General features: G+C 40.3%; 3 protein-coding genes across 3 annotated transcripts; 2 read left to right on the top strand and 1 right to left on the bottom strand.

The window, feature by feature from the left end:
• Nucleotides 1-641: 641 nt before the first annotated feature.
• LOC139949806 (uncharacterized) lies at nucleotides 642-4,373 on the top strand. The gene is made up of 3 exons (XM_071948348.1): nucleotides 642-709; nucleotides 2,295-2,367; nucleotides 2,969-4,373. The coding sequence occupies exons 2-3, from the start codon at nucleotides 2,351-2,353 to the stop codon at nucleotides 3,756-3,758; spliced, it is 807 nt and encodes a 268-aa protein (XP_071804449.1). The 5' UTR covers nucleotides 642-709; nucleotides 2,295-2,350; the 3' UTR covers nucleotides 3,759-4,373.
• A 4,142-nt stretch (nucleotides 4,374-8,515) lies between these two features.
• Nucleotides 8,516-15,755, top strand: LOC139949867 (uncharacterized). The gene is made up of 3 exons (XM_071948428.1): nucleotides 8,516-8,628; nucleotides 12,375-12,451; nucleotides 13,493-15,755. Exons 2-3 carry the CDS (start codon nucleotides 12,435-12,437, stop codon nucleotides 14,349-14,351), a joined length of 876 nt encoding a protein of 291 aa, XP_071804529.1. The 5' UTR covers nucleotides 8,516-8,628; nucleotides 12,375-12,434; the 3' UTR covers nucleotides 14,352-15,755.
• A 4,368-nt stretch (nucleotides 15,756-20,123) lies between these two features.
• LOC139950122 (uncharacterized) lies at nucleotides 20,124-25,295 on the bottom strand. Its single transcript, XM_071948748.1, has 4 exons — nucleotides 25,273-25,295; nucleotides 24,688-24,741; nucleotides 23,317-23,376; nucleotides 20,124-21,585 (listed from the first exon to the last, which is right to left on the bottom strand). Exons 1-4 carry the CDS (start codon nucleotides 25,293-25,295, stop codon nucleotides 20,751-20,753), a joined length of 972 nt encoding a protein of 323 aa, XP_071804849.1. The 3' UTR covers nucleotides 20,124-20,750.
• Nucleotides 25,296-26,914: the final 1,619 nt, after the last annotated feature.

The following is a 26,914-nucleotide window of genomic DNA, read 5'->3' as shown; positions in this document are numbered from 1 at the left end:
GTATGTTTACTGAGTATGTCCCAACATGCATAAAATAATAAATATGTGAAAATTTGAACTCACTTGGTAATCGAAGTATGAAAATAATGAAAGAAAAACTAACAACATTGCTGCACACTTTGTGTGCTTCTATGCGTCAAGCCTGAAGTCTTATATGATTTGAGTCAGTGAGAAATTACATCACTCTCAATAAACTTACGTTACTTCAGAGGAAACCGTTTCTTACAATGTTGTATACTACCACAAGCTCTCCGTTGCTTGTTATTACACAGTAAGTTTTTATGCTATGATTGGAGTAATACCAATATGTATTCAGTGCTTTTAAACGAATTATGAAAGTATCAAAAGGATAACGATCACTGATGTTGTTTCAATACATGCCTGATGATTTTGCTTTAGGGTAAACATTGATATGTCACATTTTAATTGTTTTTGTTTGTTTGTAAATAAGTGATCCCGATCGATGTGTTTACTCTGAAGGAATCTGACAATAATTGATTTGTAACTTGTTACCTTTTATTAGATTGCCTGACTGTCCAGACCAATTTTTTTGTCGGTGCTGGTAGAAGATTATTATAGAGTTTGATTGGCGGATGCAGTATCCAAGATAAATAAAGAAACCTATAAATTAAAGAAATTTGAAATGATTAACACACCAAGCCGAATCAGTGGGTGAAAGTTACATCTGTAAGTCCATCAGCGTATAGAGGTAAGTTGCACATTATATTATTTCCTCTATCGTGAAGCTTTGGAACTGTACTATGTTTAAAAAAGCACTGGACGTTATTGGTAACTACTGCTCAAAATAATTAATGGCATAACACTTTAACTTGGTCGCGAGCAATGGAGAGCTTTTAACAGTATAACACATTGCGAGAAACGGCTCCCTCTGAAGTAACGAAGTTTTTGAGAAAGAACTTATTTCTAACTCAAATACTAGAATACTCCAGCTGAAGCCTTTTATTATGCATCCGATGAAAGCACACGAAATAATGCACAAGGGTGTTATTTTTGTTCATTATTCTCCTACAAATTCGATGACAATTATGAACACAAATTTTCTAAGGCTTGTTTACTTTATGTTATGCTCATGGACTAGAGTGATTAGCCCATTATTTGTTCCGAGTTATGTGTAGACAAATCTATATAGAGAAATCACTCGGGTGGATTCAAACCACGAACTTTGTCAGGCCCCATGGGATCATTCTGACCGGGGATGTTTAGGAGTGTGTCCAATTGTTGTTTTTAAGGCAGTGGACACTATTGGTAATTACTCAAAATAATTATTGGCATACAACTTTTCTTGGTAACGAGTAACGGGGAGAGGTTGATGGTATAAAACATTGTGAGAAACAGCTCCCTCTGAAGTGACGTAGTTTTCAGTGTGATATTTTCCCTTAATTGTACAACTTCGAAGTGAAACGTTTCTCAGAATGCATTTACACCTACCCTGCTTTAAGTGAGTTAGCCATGTTTTTTTTGGCACAATTAGCGTTTTTGTTAATTACTCCTTCTCGTGAATGGAGTAGAATGCCTTCCTTTCATGACTTCCTCCATTATACGTTTGAGAAACATAATGGAGAATTTGAGTGGCCTAGCTTATCGGGTTTACCTTCTACATCCATATCAAGTGACACTGGTCCAAGGTTCTGGGGATTTCCCCATAGACATGTACTGCTGGAAAAATTGAAAATGCCAGGCAAAAAGCTTGTCTGTCAACAGGTAGTACAGACTTGACTGTGCCAGCTGGCAAGCTTCACCAAAGCTTCCTAAGAGTTGTTTACTATGGTGGTCAGGGGCGGGTTGGGATGGGGGGGGGGTGGGGGATTTTGTTTGACTTTTTGAATGGAGTGTCTGGAGAGAACACTATAAGGTCTTGTGTTTATCCTCTTTTTGAGTCAGGCATAAATGTGTTCAGTAAAACAATGGGCCTTGAGTAACAAGATCTTTTTACTTGCCATCCTCCTTCCAACCCCCCCACCCCTCAAAGGTGGTGGGGATGCTTAGAGTCCATTTATGCAATTCAGTGAATCCCCCGTGTTGGGTGTATTGTGTGTACACAGAGTAATAGTGTATTAGTGTGCCATGTTTTTCATGTCCCGCTTAACAGTATTTTGTCTGCTTAGCGTGGAATGCGGGGTTAAACCTGCTGTACTTTACACCAAGTCAGTTTCAAAGTCATAACCAAACGCCCGTCCACTTTCCTGTAATTTTCACTTTGATGAATGTTTTATTTCCAAGAATCGAATTGAACAAATTAAACAAATTAATGCCATTTTGTACCCGTCCGATAGGTTCTCCAATTCACTCTAAATCTTCTCCGCGTACACCTTCAAGACATCTGGACAAAATGATGAAATTCATTTGGTAAGGTATTTTTTAAAGGCATAGAGACAATTCGTTTTTATTTTAAAAACCAATGTTAGCTTTAACATCTGGTTACTTTAAGTAACTGTTAGTATAAACATTTACTTTGTGACGAGCAATGGTGATAATTTTTATGTGAATAGTAAACATTGTGAGATACGGATCCCTCCGAAGTAACCTAGTTTTAGAAAAAGGGGTTATTTCTCACTCAGACAATAACAGACTTCATGCCTGCAGCCTTTTTAGGTTTCTGAAAGAAAGCGCACAAATTAATTCGTGCGGCATGGGTAGTTGTGTCTAATTCTCTTCCAACTTTGAAGTCCAATTTTTATGTCATACATTTCACTTATGTTTGGATACACCAAGTAAGAATACTGGTCTTTGACAATACAGCATTATTATATCAAGTTCCGTTAAAAATAAGCACCACAAGTCACACTTACCTTTTTTCGAGGCAGCATGTGGGTAAAAAAACTATAATTTTGAACGTGCTAACACAGTTTACAGTGCTTCACAAATCGGTTGAACTTAACCAAATTAACTATAAAAACGACACCTTTTATTATTGAGTCGTTTAATTATACCCCTTTTCCATTTACAGTTTGGTGTTGCTCCTATGCACTGCGCAGTCCACTTTGGGGGCGTGGCAGAAACTCGACGGGGGTCTGAAACACGTCTCAGTCGGCCGAGCTGGTGTATGGGGCGTCAACAACAATGACAACATCTACTACCGCAGAGATACATACGGAGACAATGCAAACCCGGGAACAACCTGGACTCAAATCGCAGGAGGACTGAAACAAGTCGATGTTGGTGACGACATGGTCTGGGGTGTCAACTCCAATGATGATATCTTCTATCGATCTGACATCAATGAAGGCGATCAAGACGGGGCAAATTGGGTCAAAATTGAAGGAAAATTGAAGCATATTACTGTCAGCCAAAAGGGGCATGTTTGGGGGGTGAACTCCGGTGATAATATCTACCACCGTATCGGGGTTAGTGGTTGCAGCAAAGCAGGCTCAAGCTGGAAACTGATCGCGGGTGGGTTGAAGCAAATTTCAGTTGGTAGCTCGGGTGTTTGGGGAGTCAACTCCGGTGATCAAATCTTCTACCGTCAGGGGACCTTCGGGGACCCGGTCGAAGACACCGATGGGTCCGGCTGGACCCATGTGGCTGGCGGTCTCAAGTACATCAGCTCTGCTGAAGTGTTGTATGGTGTCAATGCAGGGGATTTGATCTACTACCGTGCAGGTGTCTGTGAGGAAACCCCAGTGGGTACATCTTGGGTGCAGATTGCTGGCCGGCTGAAACAGATTGAGTCACTATCACCTGTTGTCTGGGGCGTCAACTCAAACGCTAATATCTACACAAAAGAAGATGATGCCTAAACTCTACTTTTTAGAGCTTGGTGTGCAATCAGGAGGCAATTATTGTGGTCTCATTTCACAAACGAAAAAAACAAAACAAAAAAAAACAAAAAAACAATTACAATAATAATTTTAGACTCACATAGCGCAAAATAGTTAATCCTAGAAAATAGAGTTGTTACTTAACTTATACCAACCAAAAGGAGCGATGGTTTAAATGCAAACAATAGTTAACAGCCTTTGAGAAAGACTATGCCATGGGCGAAACGTCAGGCCATAAACTTTGTCCTTAGTTAGGAAGAGTTTGGTGAAATCGACAGCAGGTCAACTGATCCAGAAATGGTTCACCGTGCCCCCAATTCTGACCAGGATCTTTTTTTAGTGGGTCTGTCTTTAATTTTAAAATATTATTTTGGGTTATGGATAATAAAAATGTTTGTTGTCGTTTTAAGCAGTCTAAACGAATTTCTTCATTCTCGTTAATGAATAAAAAAATTAGGGGTACTCAGTCCTTTTGTTGATGTTATCATTGGGAAATAAATTCTGTCCTAGAAGAAAACATTAGTTGGTAATGTGCATTTCTTTTCAGCTTGCCCCATAAGCTGCTGTGACCATGGCCCAATTTCATAGAACTGCTTAAAGGAACACGTTGCCTTGGATCGGTCGAGTTGGTCTTTGAAAAGCGTTTGTAACCGTTTTTTATAAAATGCATATGGGTAGAAAGATGTAAAAGTAGAATACAATGATCCACACAAACATGCCTCGAAATTGCGTGGTTTTCCTTGTACCTCGTCGACTAACACGTCGGCCATTTATGGGGGTCAAAATTTTGACTCCCATAAATGGCCGACCATGTTAGTTCGCACAGTAGAAGGAAAACCACGCAATTTCGAGGCAAACTTGTGTGGATCATTGTATTCTACTTTTAAAACATCTTTCCAACCATATGCATTTTATAAAAAACGGTTACAAACGCTTTTGTTTTGACCAACTCGTCTGATCCAAGGCAACGTGTTCCTTTAAGCACACCAACAAGCTTAGCAAGACAAAATTATGCTAACCAGAGTATAGTTTAATAACTTTTGGTTTTTACCCGGCATATACACCGATGTATGTAGCAAATACTCAGTACGTTCCCGAGTCCTGTGAAAAGAAAAACCACAGGCATTTTTACTCGGGTGGGATTCGAACCCACGACCCCTGCAATTCTAGAGCAATGTCATACCAACTAGAGTATAGTTACCAGCCTAAATGCAATTTCACATTTGTGACTGGCATCATGCTCATTTCTGCTTAGTAGAGGTTTGTTATAAAGCAATACTTACTTCTGTAGCAGCTCCGTGAAATTTACCCTGAGTTGTACGCAGTTGCGGTGTTAGGGGTGGGCGCGGCGCTCTCTTAATTTTTAGTGCGGACTGAAGACAAAACAATTTGTTTGTGTCTTACCAACTAGACAAAGGTCGCGGGTTCGAACTACCACCCAAGTGAAATGCTGGTGAATTTTTTAAACATAGACCAGAAAAGTGCTGAGTGTACAGTGCTAACACGCATCGGTGTTAACGGGGAAAAACAAAAACATTAATATGCGTTATTCCCGATGCAAGTTTCCATGTATTGTGTTGTGCTTTGAAATTTCTAAAATTATTTATTCTGGGTACCACGAAGTGTTAATTCTCCTGAACAATAAATAAGTCATCCATAATAAATAATCAAGTGATACTCTTTATAAACTGTTGCTCAAAATTGAGAGAGAAATATCCGGGTATTGCTTTAGATTAGTAATAATAAAAGGGGAGTCGTATTTATTTCACATGCAAATAATACAGGAGCGTGCATAATAATGTAGCACGATACAATTGCATTATAATAACAAAGCGTTTGTTACGAAAAATAACGAATCATACAAAATGGGTCTTTCAAAGCCCCTTGAAAACCAAATGGGGCCTTTAAGCTGGCCCTGTGTGCACAGACTCCACGCCGTAGAGCTGTGCGCTATGTTGGTGGAGTAATGTTGAGCGTCGAGCTCATACATTTTGTGTAGGCCCTCAATGTAATGTATTCTACTCTAGACACGAGTTCAACATTTTATCAAATCTCCTCATAAGTTGAAAACCCAGAACCACAGGTAGTGATATATTTTTCTAAGTATACAATCTTTTAGTTGCATGACTCGTCAGAACGTTTTTATTCACAATATTTTGAAGGGCCTATAATACACATGATGATAATCAGATTGGTGCATGAACTGGTGCCGTGTTAGGGAGCGTCTCAAAAGTCGGAACGGTAGGAACGTTCTTTTTGGATCGCAAGAGTATCCCCACCGCTTTACTTGGACCGGTCCTTTGGACCGCCAGAGCGATCTTTTGGATCGTTCTAAATGCGTGACCGCGTCCAATCTCATGTTAGAACGTTCCTAATGTCATGATGTTGCGATCCTGCGGGCATATGCCCGCAAGAACGTTCTTTTGCGTTAGGAACGTGCCCGACTTTTGATACGCTCCCTTAGTGTGGTGCACCCTCTTGTACACAGTAGTCATTACGAGGGGACAGAATCTAGAGGAAGGGTGTGTGTGTGTGTGTTAGCGTTTGGGGTGGGGGGGGGGGGCTTGGGCTAGTTACGTAGCCTGCCTTAGTATTACGGCCGTTCATTACCCAAGACGTTTTAGGTAACACGTCTCTAGATTGGGTGCCCTCACACAGTTTGTTAACCTTTCCTTTCACTGCTTCCGGAATCCCAAGTTCATTGTGAATTCATCAATATCAAAATCAATATCAATCATATTTACAATAACTGGCCTCATTTTTTTTAAAGAAAGTGCGCGATTACGTCATGAAGATAGGTTTGTTAAATGGCACAAACAGCTGTGAAGACATCAATAAACATATCGACTGGCTTGTACGCCCTATCTGCTAAGCCCATCGTTCAACACTGAGCAGTTTTTCTATAAAGGCGCTTAGCGTCTATGCTGAACCAGGCAGTCTGGGTCTGGGGCGGGCTCAAAGAATTACATTGATGAGTGCTTCTTTTAAAAAAGCTTAGCATGAACATCTGACACTTCGAGATCCGTGAATAACGCCACAAAGTGGCCTCTATAGCCTACGTCAATCCCCGTCCATCTTTACCTAGATTCATGAAGACGACCGCAAGTACAGCTACTGCCAGACGTCACCTCGGACCAATCACAACACAGATATAGAAGGCTGACATCACTGCACGTTTATTCAATCAAATGATTGTATCCAATTACGTCAAGCAAAATCCTTGCAGATAAAGACACGGGACCAGACTGCAGATTGATTGAAAGGGCTGGAGGAGGAGGATTCAAAAGAGGGCGCTATCTATCAGTAGTTTGTACGAAGTATGTCTTATGAGGGGACAAAAACTCCGGGAAAGGAGGGGGCAAAATTTCATGTCACACCACCCCCATACACAACCCTAGATGTTTTAGGTCACTACGACTGTACATTAGTTGCACGCACACATAGTGTGTTAACCTCTAATAGTTTGTTAACCTGATTATTACAATTTTCTTTATACATGTTCCGGAAACCTACTAGTTTGGGAGTGAATTCATCGATATCGATATCAATATCCATTTTTACAATAGCTAAACCCATTGTTCTTTTCACAGAAGAACAAAAATTTCATGGAGTTACGATTTTTTTTATTGACATGATTACAAACAGCTGCAAAAAACATCAATAAGCATATCAATAAAACCCAAATCTGCTAAGCCCATCTTTCAAGCATTAAACAGTTTTTTTCTAAGATACTTTTTAGCGGATATCAGCAAGTTCGAATGCGCACCTTTTTAGTCGGCTACTGGCCAGCAACGTACAAACGGTGAGAGGTAGGGTCTGAATCTGGGCGGTTAAAAAAAATACACTGAAGAGTGGTTTATTTGTTAAAAAAAACTTAACCTAATCATCTGACGTCACACTTCCAGGCTCTTGAATAAACTAGTCTATGTCAGCAGTCCCCGTCAATTTGCACCTGCCACATATGGTTGATGCAAACAACCGCAAGTGCAGCTGCACCTCGGACAATCAAACACATAGAAAGTTTACGTCACTGCACGTTTATAAAATTAAATGATTATCCAATAAAAAATCACTGGTTGTGATAAACAAGTACCTGTAGGTTGTCCTTGTGGTTAAACACAGGGGCCCAGACTAATAAAAGCTGTAGGCCCTACTCTGTGTTCTGAGTGTGTCAATAGACCCTTCCCATGAAATATGTAAATTGCACATAGCGCGTGCGCACTAGCGTTTTGGTTGGCAAATTGAGGGAACATCATGCTGTTTTGTACACTGGTAATGGGTGCGTCACGCAGACGCGATTGCGCGTCTGCTTAGTGCACAACTAAGCATATGCTTAGCATATTTCATGGGAAGGGTCCATTAACATGGAGGTGAAGGGGAATATTTCAAAAGAGGGCGCTATTATAGAGGTTTGTGCACAGTTCTGCGTGTACAACCTTAAATAGGCCAACAATCATGCGCCAAGCTGATTTTCATAGTTTGTACTTAAGGCTCTGAACAATATTTTTGAATTGGGTGTGAATGCGTCAATATCATCAATCCATAATTTTACAATAGCTGACCTCTTTTTTCCCTTTAAGAAGGACAAATTACTTCACAAACAAATCGATACCTTGTCTGGTACCCCCATATCTGCTGAGCCCCATCTTTCCCGCACTAAGCAGTTTTTCTAAGGTGTATAGTGGCTATGTTGAGCAAGGCCCCCTGAAGCTGGGGCATGTTCTGAGTGGTTTGTTATAAAAGCTGCTCTTTGTTGCGAGTGTTTCACATTCACCAACCAGGTACATGTTGAGGAGAACATCCTGAAACGCAAGACAAAAGCTCATCAATTGGCTGACTTACAAGCAAGGTGAGTTGAGACATATCACTGCAAAAACTTGGGGTTGTAAAACTTTGTTTTCCAAGTTTATGTAACAACACTGACAATGGGTGCGTCTTGGCGACCGTGACAAGTCTCCGAGTGGGTGACAAGGGGTGCGCCGAAACAAAATTCAGAGATCTACTCGAAAATGGGTCGGTAACCAAAGCAATCTCATGGCATAGGTACTTCTCTTGAAAATCTCACAACCATAGTTTCATTTTAATGGCCTATCCTCATGCAAGAGTTCACCCTGCTGTAGATAACTCAGCCTCACTAATTAGTTAATAAACAAATAGTCTCATCAAATAACTTTTTTTTTTGAAAGCATGTCCATACACCTATGCGAACAAACAATTAAGCCCCAAACAAGAACAATCCATCAACAAATTTCTTCAAACAGCCGATGTCACGAAATGTTAGGATTAATCCTATCTCGAGTTAGGACGAGTTAACTCGTCCAAACTTAGGATGGGTTCAATGCGTCTAAACGTCTATGGATACGGAACTTAACTCGTCGTATTCTTAGATTAATCCTAAGTTAGGAAGAGTTTGGTGAAATCGACGGCTGGGAATTAGTAGGCCTAGTATTGCAAGTGCCGTTTGGGACATCATGTTAGGCCCTCTTATTTTTTTTGTTTTCAGTAGGTGTTTCTATAAAGACATAAACTTTCAAAATATTCCTGATCAGAATTGACCTGGATCAAGGACCGGGATTAGGGCTGACCCTGTGTCAGGTTTAAAGACACAGATTCCTGTGTGACAGGAGATTCTCCCGCCTAGATTCTCACACGGAACTTACTACTGCGCACATTGCAGGCAGTCTACACTGCACATAGTTCCCCCAAATTGAGCATTTTTAATCAAAAGAACAAAAACAAAATGTCTTATTTTATTTTCTAAAAAGATTACAAAGAGTCGCACGGAGGAAACAAAATAATGATGATTTAAAAATATAGCTACATTCAATTCAGTCTAAAGTGAAAGGGGGGACAAATTCCTCCGGCGGACAGAAAAACCATAACCCGGGGGATTCTGTGTGTCCCCCCCCCCCCCCACCCCAGAACCGTCCTGCCTTGGGACGGAATTCCTTGTGAAACCGGGTAGATTCTGATCATAATTACTGTTTTAGAGTGTGATAATTGTTCTGTGAGTTTTTTTTTCTGCCAACAATTTCTGGGTCAACAGCTTGTCTCAAACTAATGATGGCTTTCCAAAATTGTGTGGTGATGTTTCGTTTGAAAACTTATATGGATTTAAACTGAAGAATGGAGTAAAAAAAAAATTTTTTCTCACAAAATATTATTTTGTGAGAAAAAAAACAACAAGAAAAGTTTAGGATAATAAATTATGACGCAGGGTTGTTTAAAAAACTACGTTTTTGTTGTTGTTAACAGAGTTTTCTGTAATTGTTGCTCGTATCATGACCTAAAAAGACCATTTGTTTTAGATAAAATTGTCACAGATGGAACCAAAGTGAAAGATAATAGCACAATCTATTTTCGTACGCTGACCGTTTTTTCATACGTTTTTATAATCTGATAATCTTCATTGATTTTGGATTATCGGCCTAAACAAAGAAATTGCTTAACTTTTATCAGAAAACATTTAGGTCAACACGACTTTACATTTGGTGCCTTTAAAAACAGTTTGTTAACCTCTGGTAGTTGGTTTAAAACTACCGATGATATTGGGTGTGAAGTCATCACATTGAAAATCAATGTCGATAATATTATTTTACAATAACTGACCTTTCTAAAAAAGCGCGCGATTACCTAATAAAAGAAACGATTTGTTTATTGGCACAAAAGGCTGCAAGGCATCAACAAACATATCTATTTATTGGCTGGTAACTCTACATTTGCTAGTAGCCCCATCGCATGCACTCAAATCCTGATAAGAGTTTAGCTTGATCCGGTGTGGCGGCCTCAGAGTTCCGGTGTACACAGAGCTCCGGGTGACGTCACCGGGGATTTTGGCACGCAGTAATATAATCACGGTCTCAGATCTCTTTTCTGGGTCAGTTTCTTTTATAAAACCTGACCAAGAAAGATTAAGATTAGATCAAGATTAAAATATTTTATTGTCATGATAAAAAACATGAAATTTGTCTTCCCTGTGTAAAGGAGACTATACAATACATACAAGAAAGGCATAGCAAAAATATACAACAAGAATAAAATTACAATTTTAGGGGACACAGATCAGATTCTGGGCCATACCGACCCGCAAATGGGTTTAGGCCCACCGTACGGGATCCAGATCCGGTCAATTCTGACATGGGATCTGTACGGATTTGCGTGGTTGAACAAAAAGTTGACTAGAATGGGGTTCGAACCAACGACCTCCGGATAATGTGTCGGCGCTCTACCAACTGAGCTATCTAGCCCCAAGTTGGTAGTTTCCCTGTTGTGTCAATATCTTTGTTCGGGGTGCCAGTCACAAGCCATGCAACCGTTAACTGATATGTTGCACGGCGGCACATTAGTCCGGATGTCGCTGGTTCGTATCCCATTCGAGTTCAATTCTTTGTTCAACCCCCAAAATCATTTAAACATTTAACCAGTCAGTTTCCCTTGTCGTTTATATTGATAATTATGGTAAATGTACTGTGTTTTTTTTTTGACATTTTCTGGGTCAACAACTTGCCCAAAATTATTGAGGACTTTCCAATATTTTATGGTGACGATGCTTTGGAAAACTTAACTGCAAAATTTGTGGAGTAACAATTTCCCCAACTAACAAAAACACTTTTTAGATCATTTCTTGACGCAGGGTAAACGATATTAAAGTTGTTGTTGTTGTTACCTCGTGAAAAAAGGTTGTGCAACTTGTAACAGATGGAACTATAAGGTCAAACACAACAACAAAATCGAAGTTCTCTTGACCTAATAATATTTGCATCTGTTATTGAATCTGTTGATTGAATCTCAATTGATTATCGACCGCTCAGCTTAAGGTCGGCTTAACATAGTTAAATATGACCCAGAAAAGGAAATGTGTAACTTTTATAAAAATTATCTGCTTGTTATAAAGAGGGTAACGGTTGTATAAGCATCCTTCAAGCTTGATTCGTCTGAGGTTGCTGCGTTGATAAGAAATCAATACAAGTACGTCAAGAAATTTATGAAAAATGGAACAAACTGAACAAACTTCAAACACCGCATTTGACCTAGCTCACCTGACGTCAAGAAACAGTTGCTGGCGTGTTTTTGTGGCGTCAAGGTCCGCATGTGTTACCCATAGATTATAAATATATATCTATTGTCCATTTAAAAACAGAAATATTAAAATATTTCAGGCATCTGAGAGCACACAAATTTGTGCATTAAGGGTCTGTGTGCCAACATTCTCTTGCAACTTGTGTTATTTAATGCATAATGTTGGGATACTCCAAGTGAGTACTGGTCTTTGACAATATTAACAAAGGTGTTCAGGGGTCGATTTCACAAAGAGTTAGGACTGGTCCTTACTTAGGACCAGTCCTAAGAGATATCAAAAACGTACAGCTAGTCCTAAATTAGGACTAGTAACTCGTCCTAACTCGAGATAAGACTAGTCCCAACTCTTTGTGAAATACACCCCAGTTCCTTTAAATCGAAGTGCACTGTTGACTCCTGTAGTGGCAGCCTATTGGCGTAAAGTGGTTGCATGTACGTATAGGTTAAGGGATTAATGGTCAACAGATTTGAAACAGAGGAATGATTAATAATGTGTCACTAACATTCTCTCCGCAGATACAAGCAGTGAGTCGTGTTTCTGACAGTTTCCCCAGGGTAACCTCAGCTGTCTCAAGAATGATGATATTGACGTGGTATGATGCATCTCTATGATGGCTTTCTCAACTTGTTGTCTCTTCTTTCGGGGGTATCATAGCCGAGTGTCACAGCTACTCGAGCGGAATGTTTTTAACGGGATTCCATTTTAACTTGTTTATAAGGCGTTTGTTTACAATTTAAATGTAATTTTGTTATGTGTACACTTCTGATTTTTCGTAAGTGTCGAAAAAAAAAAAATAGGATTCAACCTCTAGGTTATAAAAAACTAAAAACACTTTTGTCGGGGACGGCGCGCGTCAAAATGACAATGCTTCGACGTCACGCTTAGGAGTTTGCTATGTATACCTCCATGCTGTAAACAAAGCAGTTATACACACCGGAGCTTCCAACTTTAATGTTACATGAGCAATTACGTAACAGAGCTTTTCACGATTCTTCTAGAAAAAAACGCTGGATAAGAGTATTCGAAATGATTGTCTATTTATAGGCATAGACTCGACTTCCTTATTGATTAAAAGCATTTTTAATGAAATTCGACAAAGTTGTTCAAACTTGAACTTTTTCGTTCAAGTAGGTCTCTTAAAGCATCGAATTCAGTTTCTGGTTGCGAAGTCATCAGGATTCGGGGTCTGGGTTCGAATCCTGGTCATGATACGTGTGTGTTTGAGCATTACACTATTTCTTTATATATCTTTTGGAGATACACACAAACAAACAGTGGATTATCTATAGACGATGTGACCTATGTTTACTTCAAACCGCCCTCTGTTGACAAAACACTATATACGTCATGTTTCGCCGGGCAAAGAGTTGCGTAGTCATAGTAAGATTGCGTACACTTTCTAGCTGGCTGCCAAAACACAAAGGTTTTGCCCGGCGGTATGCGCGCGAATCATATTATGGTTTTCGTGTGACGTCAGAGGTCACATCATCTATAATGAGGACAATGATCGACAATGGCTTGTGACCTAAGAAAATTGGTGCCTCCATGTCGCAACTCTCTCCATACACAGCTCTGAATATTTTGAATGTTGCTAACGTTTTTGGTATGTCTTTGTTTGATACGATTTTCAAAGGTTTGTTGGGATCGTCTGTATCCTGATAGGTGGTATGCAAAGCACCGGAGAAGCTAATTCCCTAGTACACAATCGGGTCAGAAGACACGGGCATCATCACTTTCATAACAAGGACCCGTGGAGTGGCCTCGAAGGGTCCTTGAAGCACGTATCGGTTGGTCTGGCAGGAGTGTGGGGTGTCAACTGTAAGGACCAAATCTACTATAGAGAAGACACGTACGAAGAAGAGGTGTTAGGCAGGGATTGGGTTGAAGTTGAAGGGAAACTTGTTCAAGTCGATGTTGGGGATGATGTTGTATGGGGTGTGAACAGTTGTCAAAACATTTACTATCGGGAGGGTATCTTGGGACGGAACCCCACGGGTAATGATTGGGTCCTCGTAGAGGGAAGTTTGAAACACGTCAGCGTCAGTCAACATGGGCATGTTTGGGGCGTAAACAAACACGATGATATCTACCATCGAATTGGGGCCAGCTTTTGGAATCCTGGTGGGGACAGCTGGAAAAAAATTTGCGGTCATTTGAAGCAAATCTCAGTTGGTGAAGCGGGGGTGTGGGGCGTTAACTCAGCCCATAACATATACTATAGGGACGGGACTTTTGGAGATCCAGAGTCGGACCCAAACGGTACTGGCTGGACACACGTAGACGGTCAGCTGAATTACATTAGCTCAGCTGAGAATGTGTACGGAGTGAACTGTAACGGTTGTGTGTTCAAACGTGTAGGCCGGTGTTCTACCAACCCAGTTGGTACAAATTGGGAATCTCACCAGGGATCCCTGAAACAGATTGAATCCTTTTCATTAATGGTGTGGGGAACCAACAAGCATAACAATGTTTACGAGAAGGATCAAGAATGAGGAGGGAGGACAATGGGCTACTTTGGAACGCTAGGTGGCAGCAGATTTACCGGATAACTTTCCATTGTTTACGTACTTCTGCGTGTGCGCAAGTTACTGAAAAAACAATTTACCTGGTAAGTCTGCTGCCACCTAGTGTCCTAAAGGTCTCCAGTTTCCACTAAATCATTAGTTACTATTAGTTTATTAATATGTTTAACATTGGGTCGAGTTGACTCGGGTCAGGGGGTTAATATTCTGCGGTATACAAAGGGAATATTTTATTAGTAGCTTCTGAATATACTATTTTTTTTCTGTTGTAATGTGTGCAGTTGATTTCCGATGATTATATTAAAATCGACAGCAAAAATAAAATAGCACCAACAATATAAATTTTAATAACCCGGATCTCAGACAATTCGTTAACTGTCACTAAACTTACGCGTGTGTTGTAAGTCCAATCCATAGAGTTATATATAAGAACTAGAGCGCGCACTGGCCTATAATACGCGCCCCGGTATGCGAGCAGGCGGCCATTTTCTAAGTTGACAAAACAGCTATCTCACAGCGTGTGTTTGTGCGGCCATTTTGTAAGTTGAACAAACAGCATCGCGTGAGCGTTCAATAAAAAAAAACCTCAAACGTGTAGTTCATATTCAACGCGCGTACAGAATGACGCGCTTGTCATCTTGCGGTCCCGTGGCGTTTGTGCACGAAGCATCACTCGTGCGCCCTCTAGTTCTTATATATAACTCTATAGACCTTATCGCAAATACCAATGCGCAAGCGCAGACTGTTGAATGAGGTGCATTGTGGGATATATATGAATCAAATTTGTAATCAGCTAGACCACAATGCACCTAATTCCAAGCTTTACGCGCGCGCCCCAGTATTTGCGAAAAGGTCTATGGTCCAATCATACATTTACAAAACAAAAACACGCGTACATACGCGCCGTGTGCCGTGCACACAACATTCGAGGTACGATCAGGGCCCAATTTCATAAAGCTGTTTACCGGTAAGCATATTTTTCTAGCAGAAAAATGCACGCAAGCATAAACATATTTCCACCATGAATTATCGAGTAAGCAGAACTTTTCTAGGCGAGCATGCACGTTCACCCTGGATTTGCATTGCTACGTCACTTATGCTCACGAAACGGCTACTTACTCGTTTTATGACATTGGGCCCTAGACGTCTTCTTCTTTGTTTTTTAGTGGGTCTTATTTAGATTTGTCAGTGTTACTGTTTCCATTGTAACATCAGTAATATTATATATTTTGTTTTCAATTGTTCGGTGTGTCACACAAACTTTTGAAGGTATAAACTTTGTCGTTTGAAGTGCTGGTATCTGTTAAAGTTGAATCTTGTATAATGTTATCTTGAAATTTCGGTAAAATAAATAGTAGTTATAATAAATTTGAATTGTACTTGTGTCACATTCTGGGTTTTTTTGGTCACGCCGCTATACGTGCGCACGGCATAAATAAAAAAATAAAACATCAACAAAATTCCACACAAATCTTAGATATGGAATAATTCAGCTTATATAACATTATGGAAACATTGAATGCTATTTGGGGCACAGTTAAAACTATAGGCACAAGGTGATGTCAAAACCATGACTATGCCCAAAGCGAAGCTGAGGGCATAGCCATGGTTTTGACATCACCGAGGGTCTATAATTTTAACTGTTCCCCGATTATTAAACAGTCAATATTTCTTTTATATACCGAATAAAGATTATTCTAATCAACAACACTCTGACTATATACGGTGAAAGATCGTCTGCGAATAAAGGTCACGCCGTGACACTGAACGCTTGTCGTACATTATACATATCATAGTTGCGTTTTTTTTCAGAGCGGGCATAGTCACTGTGACGTCATCTTGATAGAAAAAAGGGGGCATAGCTATTTCCATGACTCCATTTTTAACCAATCAGATTAGAGAATTCTATACATGATGTATATAACAATGATTATAACACCCTTATAAATATTCTGCGATGATATCGGTTTCAGAGCGCGTCACTATTAGACCGGCAGCCCAGAGCACTTTGGTTAAAGGAACGAGGTACCAATATTTGACTACAGGAACGTTTAGTTGGATAACCTGACATAATCAGATATGGATGTCTGCCGGGGACCCCCCGCTGCATGTGGCGCATGGACCCCCAACAAAGAGGCAAAATAATGGGCTGAATCAAGACATTCTAGGTACCACATGAAACCAAGTGGAAATGGGCTTTACCATGATACTAAGTAAACAAAATCAACCGCCAGACAAATTTTCTGCTGCATTAGGCCTGCCAGACACCCCCTCCCCCAAATATTTAGTGTACAAACCTATGGGTTGAAATTAACCAGTTGTCAAATTACCTCAGATTTACATGAAACTTTGGCTAATTGTTCCACTATGGCTAAAATGAACACAAACCAAAAATCAAATCCATACTCCATGTCGTTTCTGAGATACAGCCTCTTAAAATATGCTAAAATCTCCCCCTTTTGGAGCACCGCCCCGGCCGACACCGCGCGTCGTGGTGGTATTCTTTCAAACGTTAAGCCCGTAATTTAATAACGACACCAGCTGTGCGGCTGAAAGGTGTATACTATTTAAGTTGTGGCCCTTGATTCATAGTTTGGCTGCATTGGGCCTACCAGACACCCCCACCCCCGGGGTTAAACATCCAATGAAATTACCAATAGGCCTTATGCACTATTCTTAACACAAGATAATATTAGGCGCCGGACAAATGTTTTGCGCGGCAGACACCTCCCTTCCCCGGGTTAAACATCAAAGGAACCACCTGAAACCAAGTAATGACAAATAACACTATTCTTTGACCAGTATCAATCACCAGACGAAAGTTTTGCTGCATTGGGCCCGGCAGACACCTCCCTTCCCCCGGGTTAAACATCAGAGGAACCACCTGAAACCAAGTTGAAATGTGACCAATACAATATTCTTAATACAAGTATCAACTGCCAGACGAAAGTTTTGCTGCATTGGGCCCGGCAGACAACTCCCCTCCCCCTGGGTTAAACATCAAAGGAACCACCTGAAAGCAAGTTGAAATGACCAATAACAATATTCTTAGTATCAACTGTCTGCCAGACAAAAGTTTTGCTGCATTGGGCCCGGCAGACAACTCCCCCCCCCCCCGGGTTAAACGTCAAAGGAACCACCTGAAACCAAGTTGAAATGACCAATAACAATATTCTTAATACAAGTATCAACTGCCAGACGAAAGTTTTGCTGCATTGGGCCCGGCAGACAACCCCACTCCCCAAAACTCCAAAGCAAAACTGTAGTCTGGCAGTTGATAATGGTATTAAGAATGTTGTTATTGGTCATTTCAACTTAATTTCACTTGGTTCCTTTGATGTTTAACCCGGCCCGGGGGAGGGGAGGTGTCTGCCGGGCCCAATGCAGCAAAACTTTCGTCTGGTGATTAATACTTGTATTAAGAATATTGTTATTGGTCATTTCAACTTGGTTTCAGGTGGTTCCTTTGATGTTTAACCCGGGGAGGGTATAGGTGTCTGTCGGGCCGCGCCCAATGCAGCAAAACATTGTCTGGCGGCTGATAATGTCTTCTGTTAAGAAGTGTGCATTAGGACTATTAGGTTGTTCCGCCGATGTTTTACCCCGGGGGTGGGGGTGTCTGTCAGGCCCAGTGCGGCCAAAATATGAATCAATGGCCACAACTTAAATAGCATACAATTTTCAGCCACACAGCTGGTGTCATTATTAAATTACGGGCTCTTAACGTTTTGAAAAGAATACCACGACGACGCGCGGTCGTTCGGGGGCGGAGCGCCAAAAGGGGGCGATTTGAGCATATTTTAAGAGGCTGTATCTCGGAAACGATATGGAGTATGGATTTAATTTTTGGTTTGTGTTCATTTTAGCCATAGTGGAACAGTTAGACAAAGTTTCATGTAAATCTGAGGTAATTTGACAACTGGTTAATTTCAACCCCTATGTTTGTACACTAAATATTTGGGGGAGGGGGTGTCTGGCAGGCCTAATGCAGCAGAAAATTTGTCTGGCGGTTGATAATTTTTACTAAGCATGATGTTAATGACCATTTCCACTTGATTTCATGTGGTACCTAGAATGTTTGATTCAACCCATTATTTTGCCTCTTTGTTGGGGGTCCACGTGCTACACACAGCGGGGGGTCCCCGGCAGACGTCCATATCTGACTATGTCAGGCTATCCACTAAATGTTCCTGTACTCAAATATTGGTACCTCGTTCCTTTAACCAAAGTGCTCTGGGCTGCCGCTCTATATGTTTTAGCTTTACTAGGAAGGTGCACTAGCCTCGAAGAACTATACCATGGCAACCAGGGCAATATAACACTAGCAACCAGTGTACTATACTGAGCTGCGCGGTACCAAGACGTCAATTTAAGTCTATAGCGTACACCGCGAACTACACATCTCGAACCCAATCAGTTTTGCATCAGTGCTGTGTGTATCAATAGCGCAGACGAGCGTGTGCGAGGATATTCTGTCACCCTTTTCAGATAACATGACCGTGTGCATTATTCTTTTAATCTTTGGATTTGCTCCAACTGAACACACCGTTGTATATTTCCATAACAATTTCCGGAACCCCCAGTTCGGGCTATGTATGGGGTGTTATAAACAAATAATTTATTGGCTGCCTTTTACTCGTGCTACGGTTAAAATACGACTTCCTCGGTGATCCCCGGAGCGGAAAACAGAACGCTCAGAGCATCTCCTCGAGTGTCATAGTTCCAAACATAGCATTCGAAGCAGTCAATATTTGTATGCTATGACTCATCCAATATTTGTATGCTATGACTCATCCAATATTTGTATGCTATGACTCATCCATGCCATCGCACTTTGCACGACAAAAAAATAAATATCTATGACTCGGTGTTCCTTCCAAGGTCTGTAATCAGAACAAGTCGACTTCTTAAAGGCAGTGAACACTATTGGTAATTACTCAAAATAATTATCAGCAGAAAAACCTCACTTGCTAACGAGTAATGGGGAGAGGTTGATAGTATAAAACATTGTGAGAAACGGCTTCCTCTGAAGTCACGTAGCTTTCGAGAAAGAAGTAATTTTCCACGAATTTGATTTCGAGAACTCAAGTTTAGAATTTGAGGTCTCGAAATCAAGCATCTGAAAGCACACAACTTCGTGTGATTTCATTAGATACAATGATGTCATTTGATAAACATGCAGTGAGTTACGTTAGCTTTCCGTATCTGTGTTTTGATTGGTCCGATGTGGGTGTGCAGCTGATTAACGTCACCTTGGACCAATCAAAATAAAGATATGGACATCTTTCCTTTCGGTCGTCTGCATGCAGTCATATATACGATACATGTAGATGTACTTGCATTTAATGTTGGTATGTAAAATAAGATTTGACGGGGTGTATCCCTATTTGAAAAGATCGTATGTGATTATGGGCGGGGATCGTCTTAGGCTCAAAAAGAGGCCACTCTCTTGCGGTATTCACGACGTCAGATGTTCAGGCTAACTTCTTGGTAGTTTACTCAATAAAGTTGTCTCGGCCAAACTCACCCTTTTAAGTCAGCTGTAACAATTTGACTTCGTTAATTATTGATTGTCAAGGATCACGGCAAGTCACGGAGCTCCGTTCGTGTCTCAGGATCATTTCCATTGACAAGCTTTACAAATCTGAACAGAACCCGAGTCTTTAAAGAAGCCATGGAACAATTAAAGACAACTCCAAAATTCAAACAATTTCATGAGATCCAAATCAAAATGGAGGCGATCAAGGCCAGTTTAATGGCGTGGACATGAATAAAAATGATGAGAATAACCATAATATAGTACACAATACTTCATGTACTTGCAACAATGTTTAAACAAAGGGGAAAAACAAAGAAAGTATTAACAAGAACAACCACCACCACTAGTAGCATTAACAATGAACATAACCAAGGATCGGAACTGATTGACTTCAACTGGGTAAATTTCTTTTACTGACTAAAGAAGTCACTGCATGTTAGACTGGCTACAGAAGGCACCATTTACGTCTATTTTGTCTATATAGTCATTACAATTATAAATACCCACCACCGGGTTTGATTATACAATTCAGTACTATTTTAAGAGAATTTTTTTTCTGTTGGATAGTCATCAAAGTTGATACATGTTAGCCTCCATTTAGACCTTCCCATAAAAATGATAATTGCATAATACGCATGTATTGGTTGGTTACCGGCATTATGCATTAGACAGACGTTAATGCGCCACATCACTATCAACCCCATTAGAAACGATGCGATGTAAAAACAATTTCTAAATTGAAGTGTTTTATTTTTTTATGCGCATGCGTGATGTGCAATTTGACATTTTTCGTGAGAAGAGTCGGTTTGAACACTGCCTTTGCCCGGTCTTTAGTCTGAATCGGTAACGTAGATGTTATCGCCTGAGTTGACGCCCCAAACAACCGAGGACAGTGACTCAATTTGCTTCAATCTGCCGGGAAGGGACCGCCATTGGCTGCCGGTTGGGTTGGAAGCAGATATACCCTCACGAGTGTAGATTACATCAGCAGCATTGACTCCGAAGATCCCTGTCGCTGAACTGACGTATTTCAAAGCACCAGGGACTTGTTCCCAGGTTGAACCGTTAGGATCTGACGCAGGATCACCGAAGGTTCCCACACGGTAGTAAATGCTATCACCGGAGTTGACGCCCCATACTCCCGCATCACCCACCGAGATCTGCTTCAACTTGCCTGATATATGTTTCCAGCTTCCCTCAGGATAGCAAATAGATGCCGCGATGCGGTGGAATATATCGTCATTTGAATTGACGCCCCAGACGTGACCCTTCTGGCTGACGCTGACGTGTTTCAGAGCTCCAGCCACCTGAACCCATGATGTACCAGTGGGGGATGCATTCGAAATGCCAGCACGATAGTAGATGTTGTCGTTGGAGTTGACGCCCCATGCAACATCCTGACCAACATCGATCTGCTTAAGTCTCCCACCTATATTAACCCAAGTAGACCCCCGATTGGCCTCGTCGCCATATGTGCTCACTCTATAGTAGATGTAGTCACCACTGTTGACTCCCCACACGCCGGCTTGACCAATTGAAACATGTTTCAAAGCCCCACCGATCTGTTGCCACGAGATTTGTGTCTCGCTGTCCCTCTTATGCACTTCTTGGTTGGAAACATTGCTACGTACACCCGTTATTATGCACATCAGGAGTAGCGTCAAGCTAAACATAAAGATACGACAGAACAAAGTTATTTTGTGTAGCGCCCTCTCTCGGTTTAGTTCTATAGGTTTGTTACAAAGTGGCCGATGTTGAAAATTGTTTGAATGTTTGCATTGTGTAGATAAATAGGAAGAAACTATTTTAATTGCAAAAACTGACTGAAAATGGGGGTGAATAGTACACGTCTACTCCCCCGAGGGACTTTGAATGACATGAACCAGAAATAGGTCCCCCTTACAGGCCCAACAAGGGGGGGGGGGGGGTAGACGTGCACTAATTACCGAATTATGCCAGTCCGTATGTGTTTTATAACACACCTCACTCTTAAAAGTGAAAAAGAAAACAAGCTGGAAAAGGAAGGAAGTGTTTTAGTTGCTGTTCACGGATCACGTCAAAAGAGGGCACTGTAAACCAGTCACGCGATCACATGACTGTATGAGGGAGGTTTAGCTGCACGTTAGCGAGCAAAATACTTGAACGTGAACGTCAGAAAATCCTGTTATAAAAAGCTCACGTTCTAAGCATACGTGAAGTATAGCATTTCTCACGTCAGGTACGTACGTGCAGACTTCATACGCAAGCATAAAATAGGCCCAATGTGGTGACGTCACATAGAAACGACAATGACATACACGATCTCGTTTTTGCTTGCGTAGTGTGCAGTTTAAAACCTACATATTAGTTCACCCGACGTGACCGTGTTTCAGCCAACCAGAAAACAAAACAAACAAGAGCGTGTTGTAATAGTTTTTTCTGGCTGCTGTTGAGTTCAGTCAAACTTTGTATGAAGTTTCGTTTTTTTTAGGTGTGTTTCCAGGACTGGCTTGAAGGCACTGGACACTAGGGGTAATTACTCAAAATAATTATCAGCATCAAACCTCACTTGGTAACGAGTTATGGGGAGAGGTTGATAGTACAAAACATTGTGAGAGACAGCTCCCTCTATTAAGTGACGTAGTTTTCGAGAAAGAAGTGACTTTCCATGAGTTTGATTTCGAGACCTCAGATTTAGAATTTGAGGTCTCGAAACCAAGCATATATGAAAGCTCACAACTTCGTGTGACGAGGGTGTTTTTTCTTTCTTTCACAGTTTCTCGCAACTCCGACGACCAATCAAGCTCAACTTTTCACAGGTTTGTTATTTATGCATATGTTGAGATACACCAAGTGAGAAGACTGGTCTTTGACAATTACCAATAGTGTCCAGTGTCTTTAAACAGTTATCTTTTACTAGGAGCGATGTGCTGATGTTTGAATGGTTTACTTCTTTTCATTTTAATGTATATTTTAGCTTGGCCAAAAAAGTATTTTAGAGGGAAGGTACACGTTTGGTAATTACTCAAAACAAATATTAACTTAAAAACTGACTTGGTAATGGGCATTGGAGAGCTGTGATAGTATACAACATTGTGAGAAACGGCTCCCTCTGAAGTAGCATAGATCTTGTCCAACAAGGGTGTTTTTTCTCTCATTATTTACGCGCAACTTCGATGACCAAATTGTAATGTATGCTTATGATGGGATGCACCAAGTGGGAAGACTGGTCTTTGACAATTACCAAACGTGTACCTTCCCTTTATGGGAAGTATTCAGATTGTCTTGGGATTCGAACCTATCGCTATTCTAATTATTCTGCGGGTAGATTATTTCAAATGTCTCTTTTTATTTTACATATATATTTACTCGTCCATTTCTGCAAACAAAAGTAAAGTCGATGTAAATGTTGCTTACCAATAAATTGCGACTGCCATTTTTCCAAGATCGTTGGTTGATAATGACAATGTGCTTGACCTGTTAGGAACAATGCAATAAAATCAGAAATAATTATTGTATTTTCCCCGAATTTATGTCACCTGGGGCCATTTCCATAAAGCTATTCACCGGTGAAAATTTGCGTGTGCTTACTATAGCAGATAAATGCACGAAAGGAAAACTGTATTTCAACTTGTTTTCTATGGGCATTTCTAGGCGCACATGATGAACGTTCATCGTGATTTTGCTTTGTACGTCACTCACTTTAAAACCTCCGGTAACCAGTATCTACGAACTGTTCCAAAACTCCAATCGTTCGCATTCGAAGAACTAATTTACACAATTGGGGGGATCGTGCCTCGGACCAGGCAATCAAGTTAGCAAGTCTCGAAAATTTGCTTTAGTCTCATTTTTTTTTCAAAAGCCTACTGTACGGCGCTGTAACTTACGACTGTTGGATAAGCGCCTCATAAATTGAACGATTGATTGATTGATTGATGTACCCTCTTGCTTATACGGTTAACAGCTTCGTGAAATTTTTGAAACTAAAACCGGAGCCCCTTTGAACAGGGACACAGCGTAAAAGTGCACCAGGGTCAAACAAGTCTCGCGGCTCACCGGGGCTGTATTCCCCGGGGATAAAAGATACAGTGTGAACGGGGCTATAGTGCTCCTGAATCGAACTGGGGTTCCCAGAGGTTGAAGGTAAAGAAAGACACAACTACACCAACTTTAACGATAATGGTGCACACACACCAAAAAGTCAGATTCAGTTCGCAATTGCAGAGGCAAGAGATGCAGTTGGAGAGCATTAATCGTTAAAGGATTTGGGTACTTTTTCAAAATGTCCACAGATTTACATTAAACTTATGGGGTTTGAAGATAGTGATAGTGGAAAGCTTCCCTTAAAATGTTACTTACTGAGGTGCTGTAGTTTTTCAGAAATGAGTAAAACAACGTCATGAAAATACGTTTGTAAGTGCTTAAAATAATTTTCGTCTCATGAGATGAAAATTATTTTCATGACATTGTTTTACTGATTTCCCCAAAACTACAGCACCTCAGCACGTAATATTTTAAGGGAAGCTTTCTACTATCATTATCTTCAAACTGTGTAAAGTTTGGTGTAAATCTGTGGACATTGTGTTTTTTGTTCTACAGAAAGCACATACATCCTTTAATATATAAAACAATGCGAGAAACGGCTCCGCATGAAGTAACGTAGTTCTTGAGAAGAGGTAAATTCTCACTCAATTAGTCTCAAGTTGTTTCACCTGAATCCTTTTTTAGGCATCGCAAACAAACAAATTGTGAATCAATGATGTTTTTCCTTTCAACGTCAATACTTACCTCAGCTTGTATCGCACCACACTTCCTTCTGAGAACAGACCAGTACCAAACACCCTACGGGAATGGATCGTTTAATTTAAATGTCCAGCTCCTTATAGTCAGCTTTTATGGAAGCAACGATCAACCTAATCAACATTGAATCAATTTCAGAGAGGCGCCTAAGCAGAAAATATTGCTTAACAGTTGTCTTGCTAAGCAGTAATGACATGCATGGATACCGTCACAATCTGTACATGTGACATGGTAGTTTGGCTGGTAACCTTATTCTGGTAAGCATTTATTATGTTGCTGTGCTCAGCTCCTATTTTGTGCTTATATTTATAGCAGCTCTATAAACCTGGACCCTTATGTTATGACGGCCTTCGCGTATACATACACGAGTACCATTAAAAACGGCAATGTATAATGTTCTAGAGCGAAACTCAAGGGCCCCGTATTTCTTGCAGCGAGACTCACTAAGGTCAAGAGGCAATTTAACCAGACTGTTGACCTTATGCAATTAATATAGTTGGTGTTGCTTTGTCTAAAGATAACTTTGTGTTAAAGCATTGGACACATTTTGTAATCAAATACCAATATTCTTACCTTGGTGTAAAATTTATAAACATTTTAAAATCTGTGAAAATGTTGACTCAATTTACTATTGGTCATTGAAGTTGCAGAAGAATAATGTAAGAACAAAGAAAAACAAGTTTGTGTGTTTTTAAAATACATAAAAAAACTTCAGGCCTGAACTCTTTCATCAATTTCAAACATTGAGTTAAGAATTGTTTTTTTTGCAATGTTGGAAATCTACAATATCTTCACTTGTTCACCAAATATAGTCGTTATTATGCTTATTATCATTTTGAATAATTACCAATGTGTCTTGTGTCTTTAACACTTGAAAGAAAGGCTAATTAATAACTTAGCCTTCTGGTTAGGTTTCAATTATTATTAATTGGAAACTGGACTTGAGCATTATAAAGCTACGGGCAGTTTAATGACTATTTGTGAGAAACTAAATGTTAGTTTAACCAATTAGTAACGACCGTGTTTGTATTATTGCAGGTACGTCCAATTATCAATCGATTGATTGCACAAAGCGCCATCTACTCAAAGACACCTTGACACCTTTGGTAATTGTCAAAGACCAGTATTTTCAATTGGTGTAACCCAACATAGTATGCAGAATATAACAAACCTGTGAAAATTTGGACTCACTTCGTCATCGAAGTTGCAAGAGAATAATGAACGAACAAACACCTTCTTTGCACATTGTGTTTTCAGATTCCTAAGAGTGCCAAATAACCACTTTCTCAGGGAGCCAACTTCAGAGGGAGCCAATCTCACAATATTTTATATTATAACACACCTCTTGCTTGTTCTTACAGCGCCCTCTCTTGACGTGAATCGTGAAAAGCTACTACAAAACTTGCTTTCGTTTCCAGATTTCTGTTCTTATTTCACATTTTACGACCAATGTGTGTCATTGCACATATTGACTTGCATAAGTGGGTAACTTGTAGGACCTTGCAGAGTTTACCGTTCGAAAAGCCCTTGACCACGCCGGCTTTTTGTTCAGAACCAACACTCCCACAAACGAGTACGAACACACTAGCTGTACCCGCAACTGAAACTTTTATGCATTAAACGCTAATTCTTGTCACAATCATTCAAAACTTTTTTCAGTTAAGGGAATACATCACTTAAGGGAATATCACATAATTGGTTTTTGCTAAGAAAACAGTTGCTGGCAGTGTAAGCACTTGATCATGGTGATCAACCAAACTGACAAACCTGTAGAAGCTTTTATATATATCGATCGGCCAACTGGGTCTCGAACGCAGTTGCAGCTACACCAGCAGCAGTTAAAGAGTTGCATTTTGATATTTTGTACACTTTTGTATTTTTCGTAAATAATATTATCGACTAAAATATCAGGCCCCAACCTCAAGGTTTTGAAAAAATAAAAACAATTCTACCTTTGACGGCGTGCATTAAAATGACAATGCTTTGACGTCATGCTTTTGGAGTTTGCTTTGTTTTATTATTTCAACGCACACAGGAACAAACAAAGCGGCTATACAAATTGGAGCTCCCAACTATGACGTAACATTACAAGTGATGAAGTGAAAGAGCTTTACGCGAAGTCTTTCAGAAGTTAAGGATAATTGAATGGACTGTTTTGTACACAATTCGAATATATTTAGAGTCATATGACCCGATTTCCTTATTCAATCTAGGA

The sequence above is a fragment of the Asterias amurensis genome, chromosome 17 (genome assembly GCF_032118995.1).
Source record: "Asterias amurensis chromosome 17, ASM3211899v1".
NCBI classification, from domain to species: Eukaryota; Metazoa; Echinodermata; class Asteroidea; order Forcipulatida; family Asteriidae; genus Asterias; species Asterias amurensis.
Note: the sequence above shows the minus strand (reverse complement) of the source record. Positions and strands in the feature narration are given on the sequence as shown.